We start from the raw sequence: 16,335 nt of genomic DNA on the forward strand, positions 1-16,335 counted from the left end.
GGCAATTTGTACTGAGAGCACAAACAGAAGGTCTGAGAGCAACCTAATTAAAGCACTCCTGCGTTGTGCCAAAGGTTACTCTAACACCCAGGCTATAATTAGCAGATCCTCTCGCTTTGCTGAGAGAAGGCTCATCCACAGTCTGTCTCTTGGAGCAGAAGCAATTAGGAAATCCCATCACTCTGATAAGCAGTTGCTTGTCATGTCCTACTAAAAACACCTCGTGGAACTGAGGCCTTACAAAAAAGTTTCTTTATCTGGAAGACCAGAAATTGCATCGTCTTTCCCCAGCTGGCAAGAGACACCCGGTCATAGCTGAAGATCTCTCTCCCATGGGATGGACACAACCCTGCAATTCTGGGCCAAATGACTCTTTTAGCTTTCTTTTTTTATGACTAAATTATGTAATTATACCCAAACTCAGCTAACCCCCCCGGCATTAAGTTTGAAAGGAATTATAGAAAGTAACAAAAGTCACCCCATATAGCAGGTTTTGCTTCACTGGTTTTTATTCATGAGTTCGGTACGTGACAATTTACTGAAGCTGATTTTCTTCCTCACTGACGTGATTGAAGCAATATCACCCCAGAGAGTTCCTGTTTGCCTGTACACATCACTGCAACCCTCTCAGCTTCCTCCAAAGCAAGGGCAGAGCCCCACTGTGCTGGAAATTTGGCAGGGTGATGTCTGTTCTCATTTCATAATGGAGCCATTTTTTCTGCTCTCCTTTTGTCTTGCTAAAATTTCTTCCTGATGACTTGATTAAAGGATTTTAAAAAAAAAAAAAAAGGCAAAAAAGCAGCATGGTAATTCTGATCTGGAAGAGCACAATAAATACCAGTAAAAGTGCTGTGAAGCAGTGCTTCACCCTCAGCGTGACTCAGAGATAGATAAATAAAGTGCTTTGGGCTGGGAGCTGAACTAGGCTGCTCTGATGAGCAGGTAATTGCCAGAGTGAGTATGACTGGAAGCATGAAAATGGGGTGAAAAGCCACTGTAGAAGTACAAGCAGGACCTTCAGTGCTAAGATCCGGTTACCTAAGCAGTGCTTTTCTCACACCACTTATTTATCACCTCCCAGAAGGAAGGATTTCTGCAGCTAATTTGTGGAACGACCTATCAGTAGGCTGTCTGCCTGAGGATGCAGAATTTGTAGTGATTATTGTAGCCTTTTCCTTCCCTGTGTCCTGCTCACAAGAGATTACATGGCATTGCTCAAAAAGCAGGGAAGTAGCCTTCATAAGCAACAAAACATATTTTTTGGCTTATATCTTAAATTTTTAATTTTGTTTTTTTTACAAAACCAGGATGTTTAAACAATGCCCAGCCCTCAGATGGATTCAGACTGACAGATTCCTTCTGGGTGTGGATACTTCCAAATTGCTCTTCCACTGATTTTTTTTTTTCCTAACCTATCATTAGATTAATTGGAGGAAAATGGTAGGCCACTACCATTTCAAACTCAGACACATCCTGGTGGTTTCCAAACCTGCTCCAAAGACTCATCTTTCCTGCATAGCTGCTTTATCAGGTTACTGGGTGGGGTTACTGTCATGAGAGACCTCCACAGAACCCTGTATGATGCCTTTTATTTTCTGGCATAATTTGCTTTCCTCTGAATGTGAATCTTTACACCAAAAAGACATGAGTAGTTTAATTTAGAATAGATGCCTTTTCTAAGGAAATATCCCAGCTCACGTAAATGCCACCATGCTCAAAGCAATAACTGGACTGAAGTTTTTGTGTTTGTGGTTTTTTAGGGCTCAATGCAACCACTCCACACTCTCTGTGCTGAAATCAGGAGCAGGCTGGGAAAGGGCACAGCTTCGACAGCTCTTGCCTCATGTTCTGACTGCCTGGGAGGATAGACTGATGTAGAGATGTGAACAGGGTTTAGTCCTTACAGTCAGTGGGCAAATGAAGGATTCTGGTTTCTCAGGTGGCCAAGGGCTGAATTCACTTAAAAAAAAAAAAAATCCAATTGAGAAAAATGTTTTATTTACTTTTTTTTTTTTTAATAGCTGGGAAAAAACCATTTCCCTAGATGATATTATAGTAATATTCAAATGTGATTCCCTGAGAAATATCCCAGCCAACACACTTAATTTTAAATTAGTTGAGTGGTTATTTGGCTGAAAGGGATTTTACAAACAAGATCTACTTATGAGTCTTCAGGCTAAGGAAACATTCTAGTGAAGTTAATTAAGAATGGGATTCTTTACTAACTGTGTCTGCTGGTTAATATGATAATCAGGACTATGTTTCCAGCCACTGAGACTCTAATCAAACAACAAAAAAAGGTAATAATCATCCTCATGCTTCACAGGCTTTTTTTTCTTGGAGGAACCTCCTGGCTGAAATGACAAATATTATTCATAGTGATGGTATTACTTGTCTCAAGATCTACAAACTGTTAATATGCTGGTGTTTTAGGATTGAACGAGATTCAGAAGGGGAGAAACTCCGTCAAACTTTATCAGTAGAATCTTCTGATACAGGGAAATGGGCTTTTATTTTTCCTCTTTGTTGTAAATGTCTTCTAAAAGGCTGTCATAGAAAAAAATTAAAATTTGAACTGTTGACAAAAATGAAATACAGTTCTGTTTTCTTAATAAGATGGCACTATTTTTAGGAAGACAATGTAACAGGTTGTTTTGGGGTTTGTTTGGTTTTCTCCAATGTCACTTCATTCTTGGAAAAAAAAAATCTGGTGTTACAAACAGCAGTGAGGAGTTTCCAATGTGTGTGGAGAGCGTGTTGCGTAACACTCCTCAGCACTGCTGTCTTAGCAATTAATCAGCAAAGGGTGTCACTAAATGAGGACCAGCTTGGAAAAAGAGGGGAGGAATCTTCTTGGCAGGAGCCTTTGGGAACAGTATTTTCAAGGAGACTTTGTAGCAATGTGGAAATTATTGCCCCCATTTATTGGCTGATACGAGTTCCTGGTGATGCCATGATGATTTTTGGCCTTTTCTTTTATATACCTTTTATATAGCTCTTATGTATCCTCAGTGCTCTTAGCATGCATCCTTGTAATTCCTTAAGCCTGATAATTTAGCATAGTCCTAGTATTCTGTTAAGACAAGAGGCCAAACATCCTGGAGGCCTCGCAGCTGGAGGCCGAAAAGCCCTACACTATCCTGAGAAACCAAGGTCCTCTCTAGAACACATCCTGTAAACTAAGATAAGACCCATCCAGGCAGGAATTCCTCAGGATGGGAGGGCGTCAAGCTAATCATTCAAGCCTCTCACTGGGGAATCTTTGTTAGATATGCTAATTGGCAAGGTCTATAAAAGGGTATATGCAATCTATCGCGTGTGTGCATTTCGGCACATTCCACCTTGGCACAGTGGTGCACCTCATTAAACACCGGGGTAAAAACCCTTTCTCCCTTAGCCATGTCTGGCTCTTAAGATCAGGAAAAGGCACCACTGGCAGGTGAACATGGGGTGTTGAACTCCAGGCAGCACTTCCAGGGTTTGCTTTGTGGCAATGGCTACTTAAAACAGTAATTTGCACTTCATGCAAGTGAAAATGCTCACAGCGTAAACAATTCCATCTTTCAGATTGGATGCCAAATTTCGTTCAAGAATGGGCCTTGATAACTCTGATGGACTCTCAAAGCTGAGCTTGTAACAAATCTTTTAAACTCCTTTGTTCTTCAAGAAAAAGAAAGCATTTTTAGCTTTTTGAAAATTATGACCAGAATTCACATGAGTCCTCTATGTGCTTATAAAAGTCTCCTTTTAATGTACACTTTACAGTACTCTTCAAAAAAAGCACTCATATATTCAAAGATGCCAAAATCAAAGGCTACCTAGTGTCCAGTTAATCCAACCAGCAGGTGTCTGGAGATAGCTGGTGGAGATTCTCTGCAGACATGATGTTAATGCTTTTTTGGACATCATCTAGTAAAAAAAGAGAAAAGGATAAAAAAGGAGCTTTAAAAATTATTATTATTATTATTATTATATTTGTTTTATTGTTATTCTTATTATTAATGATTTTATTATTATTTTCCCAGGTCTTCAAGTCCTAGCTTCCCCATAATTTGTCCATGATTTTTCATTAATATGAATGAATAGAGCAAGATCTGAAAATGGCATCCAAACCCAGTTTCTCTGTTATCTATTTGTTTCTCAGGAGTAGAGGTGGTCTTTTTCTTCAAGTTTTGGAAAAGTGCATGTTGGTATGTTGCTATGCACAATGTGAAAATCAGAATATCAAAAGAGAGCCAATATAATATTTTTTGCATCTAGTTCAAACAATTCAAAAAGTAATGTTGTCTGCCTTCTGCATTATCATCATAATTAAAAAGGATAATTAGAAAAAGTATTATAGAGATGAAGCAAAAGTTCAAGTAAAACTAAGGATGGAAGGTAAATCTCCTCTCCCTGAAAATAGAACTTTGAAATTAGGAAAAAAAAAATAAGTCCAACAATCAAAGGGAAAATAATCATTGCTTTTAATTAATGAAAATGTTTAGATTAATAGGAAGGCAAAATAGATTCCTATGGATGACCATAATTTCTTTTTTGATAAGAGCTGCTGAATGTAATCCTCCTATATCATAACATACACTGAATGCTTGGAGACTTCGAGCAGCAAAGTATTGGTGAAAATAACCCAGGGTTTATTTTCCCCCGAAGTTAACTCCAATAACCCTGACAGCGCCTGAGAAGAAACAACTCTTCTTGTAACTGTATCAAAGGGCTGAGGAACCTTAAAAACTGCTGTAAATGCAGTAAGTGCTTCTGTTTTACAGATAAACACTAAGGCCACATGAAAGCTGTGGGCTAAGTCTTTGGGCACCCTCATAGAATGAGAGGAAGCAGCAGGCAGTGGGCTAAGCTTTCAGGTCAACATGGTATGAAAACACGGGGAAAAAAATAATCCAGTAATGAAAATGAGTGCATGTGGATGGGCAGGTCAGCCCTTCTGATGGAGCACTGCTGGCAGACTGACCACGGAGCTTTTCTCTGCAGCCACATCCAAGCTCAGATGGGCCCTGGCTCTGACCCTGGGCCAGGCTTAGCTAAATGTGGTGCCAAGGGAGATTCATAACCCAGCTGCTGATTTTAGGACTTCAAGTGAGGAAAAAAAGCCTCTGGACTCATGAGGAGCCTCTCTCTTTTCCATTAAAGGAACATTTTTCAGAGTGTAAACATCATCTGGGTAAGTAACTGCTTTCTGTGGCTTTGAAAATTTCCTTCCTGAGCTGCAGATTATTTTGGGATCAAGTTGTCTTTCATCCTGTGACAGTCAGTAGTGCCAGGGCCTCCAGTCACTAATGGAACATCAATAATTAACCAAATGGTAGTCCTGCAAGTTCATCTATAGTGGAAAAAACTATTATCTACACAAGCCAGTGCAGCAGCAGGGGAGAGCCTACTCCATGAACAGCCCACTGCAAGATTTTATGTAAGAAATCAGTGTCTCAGAGGCCAGTCTCTCCACTCCTGTGACTCTGCAGCTGAAGTAGGATTTTTTTGGCTGTATGTTTATTATGGCTTCTTCTGGATCTCTTGAGCAAGCACTTTCCAGAGACACACATAGGTGCAGCTGTTCAGGGGATTGCAGCTCTGACCAAACAGCTTCACCTCACACATATAAGGCCACAGAAGAAGTGGAAGAAGCCTCAGGTCTTTGGTCTAGACATGTAGCTTCAGGGGAGCATGAAGGAGGATTACAGTGGTTTGGATCTCACACTCTGTGTGGGACTAGGCAGCTGTGGAATGTGGGAAAAAGTTATTTGCTGTGAAATATCTAGTGTAAATATCCCACATGGCGCACACCATCCAATTCTCCACAGTGCTGAGTCTCATCCACTCACTTGATGGGACATCAGGCGCGAGTCACTTCAAGTGAGCAGTCTGCTTCAGAGGTTAAGGAAAGTTTCCGGCTTCAGCCAAAATCTCAAGAGCAGGACTCTGCCCTGGAACTGCCTCAGCCCCAGGAGGGGCCCTCAGCCTGGAGTGCAGCCCACAAGGAGAGATGATGGGGACGTGCTGCAGCCCAGAGCTTTCTGGTGTGGAGACAAAGGTTCAGCCCTTCACTGCAGGGAATCGAACAAGGATGTTCCTCTCATTCGGGCAGGGTTAATAGTCGAAGGTTTTCTCCCCGAAAGCACTCAGTGACACCACATTTAAATGTACTGCATGCATTATTCATCTCTTTGCAGCAAGCAGCCAGAGCAGAGGCAGCTGTCAGTCCAATTGTTGTTTCAGAGCTCTGCCCTACAGCTGCCTCATGGGGGCACAAGAAGGAATGATGAGGTCCATGGGACCAGTGCCCACGCTCTCAGGCTGGGGAGCAATTATTTGCAAGGGTAGCTGTAGTCCCAGAAACGTCACCAAGCTTTGTTTAGGGAAGGCTGGAGGAGGAATTTGTTTCAGAAAGGGAGGGGTTTTTTCTTGCATCTGTGTTGTTCCAAAGGCTGGCAGTCGTGACTCTCTTCTCAAGGGTTTTGCTACAGTCTTTCTCTTGCACCTTTGTCTCTCAGGGCTTCTCCATAAAAAGTATAAAACTCTCAAAACTTTGAGATTCCAGTTTATTTTCTCTGGAGTGTGTAGAGAAGGTCTGTTAAGGTCCAGTCACCAAAATGGCCTAAGATTACACTGTGAGACCCAACCTGCAATGCAGAGGTGGTGAGAAAACCTGCCCCCTAATTTTTTCACCTTTACTGCCGAGGTGCACACAGCACCTGGCACTGGGGTGGCTGCACCACAGTGCAAACAAGAAGGAAGACATCTTGAAATCCTCACACTGAGAAAAATACAACACAGCTTTCCTTTACATCCCTCTTCCAGCACAGAAGATAAAGCCATATTCCCCAGTAGGAAAACAGGGAAAGGAAAAAGCTGAAGTTAAAACTGCAGATGAAATTTATCTCTTAGGCTAATGACTTGGTACATGATAGCTCTTTGATCTTATCAATTAGAAAACAATCTGACTTCAGTCTTTTCTTCTGGGCATTATGGCCAAGATCATACCAATACTCTAAACTAAAAGGATCTGTTTTAGCTCAAGTATTATTTATTCACATGCTTTATGATTCTGTTTCATGGAGAAATGTAGGGACAGCATCTCATTAACTGAAGGAAAATAAAGTTTTCTTTTTCAACACTGAGCTCTGCAATCAAGGGTAATGCTTAAAACACTGAATGTACCTAGAGATACAATGTGACAAAGAATCTTCTCATGCATTCAATGAGAGGTGACAGCACACAGATAAAATACTAATCCCTTGTTATCAGCTCCGGATAACACACTAAATGCAATTGTCAGAAATTCTCAGCAGAGGTTGACAGGACCAAGACAGGGTTTATGTAGGGTCACTGGAAATTCCTGCTTCATTTGCATAAGCACTTCAGCAAGTACTTCAAGAGTCCTGATTTTCAGAAAAAGTTTAAGCAATTAAATGTAGTCACATCTTAAGAGCAAGCAATTGTTTGAGGCCCAAATCCTCAAAAGTATTTGAACGCCAACAACTACTGATTTCCAGGAAAAGCGATCCAGCATCCCAGCTCAAATGTCCTGCTAGGTGGAGAAGTATAAATGTCTCTGAAGCCACAATGTCTGTCTCATCTGTATGTTAAGATGATGGCAGAGAATCAACAGCAAATTAGGAAAATACTTTATTTGAATTTTTAACCGTATTTTAACTCTCTACTCCTTCTGGCAAAGGATGATGAATTTTTTTTGTTCCCTCAAGGGATGACAGTATCCTTAGAGGAAACATATTGGATTTTATAAGTATTTGGTATTCTTTGTTTACTCTCACAGTGTTCATCCATTAGCAGTGAATTACTGTGTTGTTAAACCAGAAAATAACTACAAATAACAATCAGTCTCTGCCTCAGGACACACAACTGGCTGAAGAGAATGATCTGAAAATGCTGCAGAGAGATGCTTGCCAAACCAGACTTAGTGTTTATGGCCAGAACAGATGCCTGCTAATTCAGGTGGGTACTTAAACTATTAAAGCAGATTATGGCTTCACACACCTCACTGAGTCACCTGCACTGTAGCCATTCCAGCCTAAATGGAGAAGGCTGCAGTGTCCACTTGCACATTCTAGGCTAATAATTGTTAATTACACTGGCATCTGCCCGGGATTGAAAACTACACACTCCTCCAATGGAAAACTCATGACTCCTGGACTTGCAACATGTCATACCACAGCCTTGGTTGTTGAGGACACCCAAACCCCAGACCTTTGAATACTTATGTGCATATATAAATTCATATCCTGAGGTACAAAAAAAGTCAGAGCACTGAACCTGTTACAAGAGGTAGAATGATCTGGTGGTTGCACCCTGACTTGAAAAGCAGAGAAGTTCTGTTTTCTTCTTTTTTTTCTCAGCAATATGCATCCACTGCGATATGGCAAGCTGACAGAAACTTCCTAAGCTTCATTTTATTCACATGTAAATGAATCAGTAATGCTAATAATTCAGACTTTCCTTCATCAGTGCTGGCAGAAGCAGAGCCAAAAGAAGATATTTTAAAGGAACCTTCAACAGAGACTGTGCATGGGGAAGGATAAGCATGGACAAGGAATGGAGCTGGATTTCCAGGGAACTGTTCAGAGCTCTATCATTGCTGGTTTGGGAACCAAAAAAACTTGAGGACTGAGAAAGTTACCTTTATATTGGCATCTTGCTTCTAGGAACTGCATTTTCCCCCATTTCTTAACATCCATATCTTTTTTAGGTTATCAACTACCTACTCTTTTAATACTGTTAGTGATCCCAGTCAGGGACAGAGACTAAAATGAGCAACAAAAACATGGGCCTTCATTTAGAGACATAATCTGTTTAATAAATATGACTGTAAAAGCAATAAACCATAGCAATTATACATTACGCTACATAGTATTTAACGAAAGGGAAAAAGAAGATGAAAAAGTACATCAAAAAATAATTTTAAAATTAGAAATAGTTCCAACACTATAAGAAAACTTTTTGATTGGCTTACTATAAAAATAAGTTGGCTAATGTTGGACTTCAGTGGGGACTATTATACAGTTGCAGCCAAAACTTTCCCATCTTTCTTAAAGCTGTAGTTGCAAACACAATAGCAAAGCCATACAAACTGCTGTGTTTCTACCTGTCTTCAGAGAAACTGCAGAAAGAGGCAGAGGACTCTGTACTGTGATAATCCTTTAACTACTATGGGCCTAATGTCCTTGGTATCATTTTTGTTTTGCTAGCAAGTGTGTTGATTTAGGTTTGTGCCCACTTTGTGACTGAGAAATTCAAACCCACCACCACGAAATCCCTGCCCTGGGACTCTGGGCCACACTGACCATGCTGCTTTCTCCTGGTTTTGACTCAAGTTGCCATGTGCAATGTCTACTGCACAAAACCCACCCATGTCAGCAATCAGGCTGCCTCCTACATGTGCCTCACTGATTATCAGCTGGCCTCTACTTGCCTCCTCCTAACATAGTTAGGCAAGTGTACATTGGTTACAGCATTTCTCTCTTTACACTCCAAACCGAAGTCCTGGTGCTAGGTTTAATTACCTGAGTTGGGTTGGAAATCAACAGTTGTAATGACCATGGGTTAGGCTTCAGACAGATATCCAGTGTCTTTGGAGGACTTGTTCGAGGTGTGCTAATCCTGCTTTCTGCTGTTCCCTTGCACAGTCTATGTGAACATGTCCTACAGCCTCATTTCCACTTGCAGCGTAAGATACAAGCTTAAGTTATTGGTAAGAAATCAAATCTTGTGTAAGAGTGGTCCTGCAGTGCTGAGGCTCAAAATGCACGGCAACAGTCCCAGGCCAGAATCTCCCTTCTCTGCCCACAGTGGAAGGGCTTGCAGATCTGCAACCAATGGGGGTGCCAAGAAAGCCACAGGAAAACTGTGCACAGACCTTTCCCTGCTCCCTATCCTATGGACAGGGTGTCTTTCAAAAAACTGACAGGCCTTTGGGTGACTCTGAAAAGGCAGAGATCTCCTGGGACTTCCCCAGACAAATTCAGCCATCAGCACTACATGGAGCTGAGGGTGTCTCTTTCTCTCAGCCAGAACTGAAGGTGTAAGGCTGATACAAAGTACAGCGTGAGTTCTTGCTGACAATAACCTCCTGCCTGCAATGAATGCTTGTTCTGGTCTGTTCAGGGTTAGGAGGCACCGTTATCTCCCCATGGCTCTACCAGTGGGATGCCTTGGTGTGGGCAGGCTAAGGAAGGTGTCTAAGAAGGAGCTTGGCCTAGCAGTTGGCATCACCCAGCCTCACACTCAGCCTCCTCGCAGTGTGGGGCACAGGCAGCAGCTGCAGCTAGAGGAATGAAGGGCAGAGTCCAAACAGAGACATAAACCACACTGACCAAGAATATTTTCAGTGCCTTTAAACTCCAGTGTGATTCTTTTTTTGTGTCCTATGGAAATCTGCTGGGGCGGCTACCCCTCCCGCAGCCCAAAGTGCTAAAAGAGCAGTTAAACCTAAAGCCAAGAACCCTAAACACTCCCTCCCACCTCCCACCGCCCCAGCCCTTCTCCCCCCACATCCCAGCCCACCCCTCTCCCTAAAGAAGAGACCCCCCCATGCATATTCTTGGCCTATATCATTATGAATTTCTACAAATTAGAGACAGATCAGAAAAAAGAGAGTGAAAGGGTGAGGGGAAGGGCCGCAGGAGTGAATAGTGGTACCAGTTCCTCTCCCCCCACCCCCCACTAAAATTGAACACCTGTACAATGCAGTTCCACTATGGTCTCAGTATAATGTCCACATGCACAGGCTTAAAGCTAAAAACCCTTTGTCATCTGAAGAATTAAAAAGTCCAAATGCAGTGAGCTCTCCTTTTTTAGATACAGATGTTGGTGTCCTCAATTCAACCATTTACATAGGTAGGGATTTCTTTTGTGCTCTGGGGCTCAGCAGCTGTGGAAATACTTCCTGTGGCAAAGAACAAAATAAAAGTCAGTAAATAACATGCATTATTTAGTCAGGGAAGACACTTGCAGGTATCAAATTGATAGCCTTTGGGATTCAGCTATTCCAGACTGACACATTCTTTCCAGAAATATTTTCTTGTCATTCAAACACTGAAGGTGATGTCCTGTTCTTTTGCTAATGAAGATGATTCACCCATGCTGAACAGTAGAGGGAAAGGCAGGAGCAGAGGGGTGGAGGGAAGGAGGGGTTGAGGTCCTCAGAGGAAATGTGTAACTCATTTGCAGTGATAAGGTGTTGGAAATTTCATAAATAACTTTAACCTTTGCATTTGCAGAAGAAGTGCCTAAATCACTCACATCCAGAAAACAGGAATGTGAAGTTTTGCTGCTAGAGTTTGGAGAGAAAATTAAATGATGCAGGGACATTAATTCAGATTCCTCCAAGGCAGGATCCCTGAATGTTAGTCAAAGGTGATGAAAAAAAAAAAAGGGTTTCTGAACATGCATACAAAAGAGGAACACCCAATTACAGTCTTGCTTTGTTTTCCCAAAAGAAAGAAAACTCATTAAAAAAGAAATTGCTGATTTCCAGAAACAGATGAGGTGGTTGTATAGGAGAGTGCCTTTGCACTTTCTATTCTGTTCACACCTAGGTCCAGACCTTTTCGTTTTGTCAATGAGCTCTGATTCAGTTTTCTCATTCATCTCACTGACAGGACAGAAAAACACTCTTAGGAAGAAGTTTGTAGGACTGATTCCTTTTAATACATAATTGAGTCTGTGTATCTCACACATTTAACTTTAGTGCTCATTAGTGCAGTTACAGGTGTGAACCAAGGAGTTGTAAAAGGCCAATTTCTGGTTCAACGCAGTGTCCAGTAGCACATCTGAAAAAGGTAGAGAATTCGGCTGTTACAGAAAGCCAGAACTGCTATAGATGCACCAAATGAAAACCTGCCACCAAAATTTTCTTTTCACTTCTCTTATCCTGGAGCCTCCTAGGGTTTAAGTTTCCACCACCAGCAAGAGCAGCTTTGAAGGTACCTTGCATAGAGCTAGCAGTGACTGACCCTTGCCACTGCAGTCTGAGTGACCTGTGAAAACACGTTTTTCCCTGCTCCTGGAACCACCACCACTGCATTCTTTTAGAAAGGGGAAGCTCAAAGCCCAAGCCCACCCAAGTATAGAAAGCGAGTTCCTGACTTGAAATTGGGTGTTTCTCTCTCAGCATCTTACTGCAGTTTTGCCTTGGAGGTTTCTAGGGGAAAAAAAAAAAACAAACCAAAACAAAAACACCAAACGTAAAAAATAATTGTTAAAGTTTAGGACCCACCGCTCTGGGTCTTGGCTTGAAATCTCTTGGTGATCCACAAGCTTTTTGGAAGTCCTCTGTCCAGACTACCTTGGTTGCATTTCCTTTCCTTGGGTTCTGGACTGTGGCCTGAGGTTGCTCTGTATGGGGAATACCACATGGGAAGGTTGGTCCCCTCTCTCCGTCCTGTGTTCTGCTAAGCAGGGCTGTCCAGGTCTGCTGATGAATAGCTGCTTAAAAGCTTTTAATAGCTAAAAAAATCTCCTTAGTGAACAGTTTAGGAGAGATAAGCACTGACTGCAGTGGAGCTTCCAGCTTAGACATCAGTTTCATCAAGAGTCTTTCTTCTTTTTCCTCCCAGGTTGTTTCACAGGCCCCAATCTTAGCACATCACACTCCCCCCGTTAATTGCCCTTTTCCTTGTTCCCTCTCTACAGTAGCTGTGACTCCAAGCCTGCTTTAACAGACACTCCAATAGATTTTGGGGACACCCTCAGGTGAGATCTAAGGTGTGATTAAGCTGATGAAACTGTGCAAGTAAGGAATCTCAGTTGCAACTGTGCTTCACTCCTGCCTAAGTCACAGAATCACAGAATAGTTGGGGCTGGAAGGGACCTCTGGAGAATATCTAGTCCAACCCCCCTGCTAAAACAATTTCACCCAGAGCAGGTTGCACAGGATCGTGTCTAGGAGAGTTTCGACTATCTCCAGAGAAGGACATTCCACAATATCCCTGGGCAGCCTTTTCTCTAAATTCCTCTAAAATAGGTGTATGTCCCTATTTGCAGGGGTACCTCCAGTTTGGACCTGCAGAATTGTCACCTCATGGGTGAAGCTGAGCAATGCATAAGCAATCCTGGCTTTAGAACATGTCTCCAGACTGAAACCTCCCTGCTCTGTCCCAACACTTCTATTGTAGCCAGGGTAACAGAAAACGTAAGCATGAGCAAATGTGTGGCTGATACCAGAATGTACTGTCCAAATCTATTCACTTTAGGTCCTAGAAAAGCCTGCTTTTGGAAATGCTCAAACACAGAGACCTGTGGGAGAAGTCGGCCTGAGGATAAAACCAGCTGTCCAGTACTGAGATCCCAGGTTTTGCTTGGTTTATTTGGGAATCAGCCAGACTAGCATTGCTGCTGGCAACAAGGTCTGGCACAGCACAAAGATCCCAGCAGTCAAAACATCAACAGATATTTAGCTTTTAGTCTTTACTTACCGAATCACCTGCTCACCTCCATGTTCCAGGTGAGGGTGGCTGAAGTTCTTCTGGATATGGGGCTTAGCCCCACAACTATATCAGCCCCAGCAAAATAAATTACATTGCCAGCAGGATTTTTTTGAGAAGGGGAAGGGATCTACGTAGAGCAACTAGGAGAGAGAAAAAGCCTGAAGTTGTTCCCCTCCCTTTCATCACACGGCAGTGAGGGAGAGGGAAGCGTTAGAAGGTTTCCTGTAGCAAAACTAATGTTGCAGCAGAAGAGGATGGGAGGAGGATTGTGCAGGAATATGGGAAGAGGGGAGGCTGAGAAAAAGGTTAGCCAATTACAAGTCAGAGTCTGACCAGCTGCAGGATGCTGCAAGTTATTTACCTATGGGGTGGACTTCCAACTTCTCATCTACTAGTTGCTCAGGGCTCATCAGCTCACTTTGAGGGACATTAGGTATGCTTTCCCTCTGACTGACTGGACTGACCATCTCTTGATCTTTTTCATTCTGCATCTGTGCATATATATTAAGGCCAGGAATCTTCCTAAAACATTAACAGAAACCATCATTGTGTGGTACTCTGGCAGATGATGTAGTATCAGCTTTTACAAATGAAAAAACAACTCACTCAGAAAAAAAAAAAAAATCCCGGTGAAACAAACCCCAAACACCTCAGTGAAAGGCAGCAATGGAGAGAAGGAAATGGCTCAGGGAAGGTCATACCTTTTGAACTTGTAGATGACAAACACAGCTAGTCCCACAAAAACGACAGAGAGGAGCATCAGCATGGCTGAACCACTATGACTGGGAGTGAGGTCCACCAGGGGAGCTGCAAGAGAGGAGAAGGTAAAAGCCAGCCCCAGCCTGAAGTGAAAGCTGCTCCCTCCAGAAATGCAGTTCATTCTCCCCTCTTACTGCACTTGTAGCATGTCTACACATCTCCAGGGCTTCTCCCCCTTTCTAATCCACCTGGGAAGAAACCCAGGTTCAGATCCCTTGTGGTCCCCAACATACCCCTTGATGGGACATTCCACAGCTTTCTCCTTAAAGACTTTTCTTTCAGATTCAAGAAAACAAAACAAAACACACCAAAACCAATCTTAATTAGACAAAGAGCCTCTCTCTATTTCTCCTCAGAGTTTTGCTCACCATTTTGCTGTAAATCCTCCCAAAATAAGGCCACCCAACCCATACAGAAGCATGGATTTCCCAGAAATACAAAGTGAATTGTATTAAACAGAGTTTCCATTCCTCTCACACACATACACAGGAAGGCAGTGAGCATCCAAGCAGTTTCACACGTAGGTGCAGAGGAGTCAGTTGTTCATGCAGACACCAATTCACTGTACTGCAGACAGACACAGAGCTCCATTACAGGGACCAAACACATCCTCACACACAGAATGTGGCCCAGGTAGTGCCCTCCTCTGCAAGGCAGTCAAAGTTAACTTGAACTGCTGCCAAACACATCCTCCCCCTCTTGCATCTCTTCACATGCACTGAACAGACCCCTCCTAAACCAGAGCCAGAAGACACAAGGAAACAGGCACACACACAAAGGCACACACATCACATGCACGTGTTTTCAGCTTCACAGCCAGACTGATAAAGTCAAAATTTACAAAGAGAGAAACCTTCCCCTTCCCACATCAAGCAGGCAGCAGAATGAAATAATCCATTACTATGAATTCCTCACACATCTCCACTCTGTCCCCTCTCCGTCTGTGTTTTGTGGGTCTCTGCAGTTCTGTGGGATGACAAAGTGGCTCTCCAGCCTATTCAGATTCAGCATCACTCAATGTTCTTGCTCTAATGCTGCACTGAGAGCCTAGTAATAAACAGCTATTTAACTGCTTTGTGAGGAATATTGGCATATTTTCCTCTGCCTTAGAGCTGAAGTTGTTGTCTGGACATTGGTTTGTTTTTTATCTCATGAGAAGAAGGAATGAACATGATGAATGAATTGCAATCTGTTGTCTATAATTGCTATAAATTAATCCTTCCTCCAGTATGGTCTGAACAAAAAAGACAGAAGTCTGAAATGAGCTGAGGCCAATGCCTGTCATTCTTCTGTGCTCCAGGGAATGCACACGCTCACACACAACACACACACACAGAGGCTCATTTCTACAGGTTCTGCTTGAATATCCTCTCCAGCCTACTTCAGACACTTGTACTTCAGCTGCTCCCTGCAGCTCCTCTGCTGCAGAAAATGCTGCTGTGCATGGCCAGGCACACACAGGGGTGGAACATACATGTGCACTGAGGCACAGCAGCATAAAGGTAGGTGTACATATATATGTGTGTACACTTCCAAAAACACATGCTGAGCTTTGTGGTTCAGCCAACTACAGCCTGTAACTGCCAGAATCCAACACAAAATAACAGTGAAAAGGCTGGAAAAGAAGGGATAACATAGCCCAGAGCAGCACCTTTGGGCATGTGCATCCCCTGGGACTGTGTTTTCTAAGGGTTGCTTCTGGTGCTGTCCTGCATTCCACGCTTCCCTGCTTCATTTTACTTAATTTTTTATAAAAGCTTGGATTTCCAAAGGACAGTTCTTCTTATTTCTTAACAACCAAAACAGTAGCTTTCAGCAGAGAAATAAGTCTCTCATCGCTTTTTGTCAAATTTTAAACGATTCACAAGTTTCGATATCATGAAATTGGGCCTTTTACTCAGAGAACAGTCATCACCTCTGCAGCTTGTTAAGGAGTCGTAATCCCTCAAAGACCTCACAGTGGCTGCTCTCTGGGTTTGGAAATACATAGTTTGGCCATCCAAGCTCATTTTGCATTCATACTGAATCCTGTTTCTGCAAGAGACAAAATCCTACAGTGTTCCTATAGGACACTGTGAGTCCAGTTACAGCAATCACTCACCAGTGGCTTTGAGAGAGTACA

The 16,335-nt window shown here is 42.6% G+C and overlaps 1 protein-coding gene across 1 annotated transcript in view; it reads right to left on the bottom strand.

Annotated features, from left to right (window-relative positions):
• Nucleotides 1-10,855: 10,855 nt before the first annotated feature.
• LOC309575411 (VPS10 domain-containing receptor SorCS1-like) overlaps nucleotides 10,856-16,335 on the bottom strand; it is a gene marked incomplete at both ends in the record, with an annotated part of 262,002 nt that continues 256,522 nt past the window's right edge. The window contains 4 exons of the mRNA XM_082285827.1: nucleotides 10,856-10,912; nucleotides 12,245-12,363; nucleotides 13,816-13,976; nucleotides 14,156-14,261. Of these exons, the coding sequence (XP_082141953.1) occupies nucleotides 10,856-10,912; nucleotides 12,245-12,363; nucleotides 13,816-13,976; nucleotides 14,156-14,261 (443 nt within the window). The remainder of the gene's footprint in view (nucleotides 10,913-12,244; nucleotides 12,364-13,815; nucleotides 13,977-14,155; nucleotides 14,262-16,335) is intronic.

This window comes from Coloeus monedula (genome assembly GCF_965178545.1).
Source record: "Coloeus monedula genome assembly, chromosome: 8".
Classification (NCBI taxonomy): domain Eukaryota; kingdom Metazoa; phylum Chordata; class Aves; order Passeriformes; family Corvidae; genus Coloeus; species Coloeus monedula.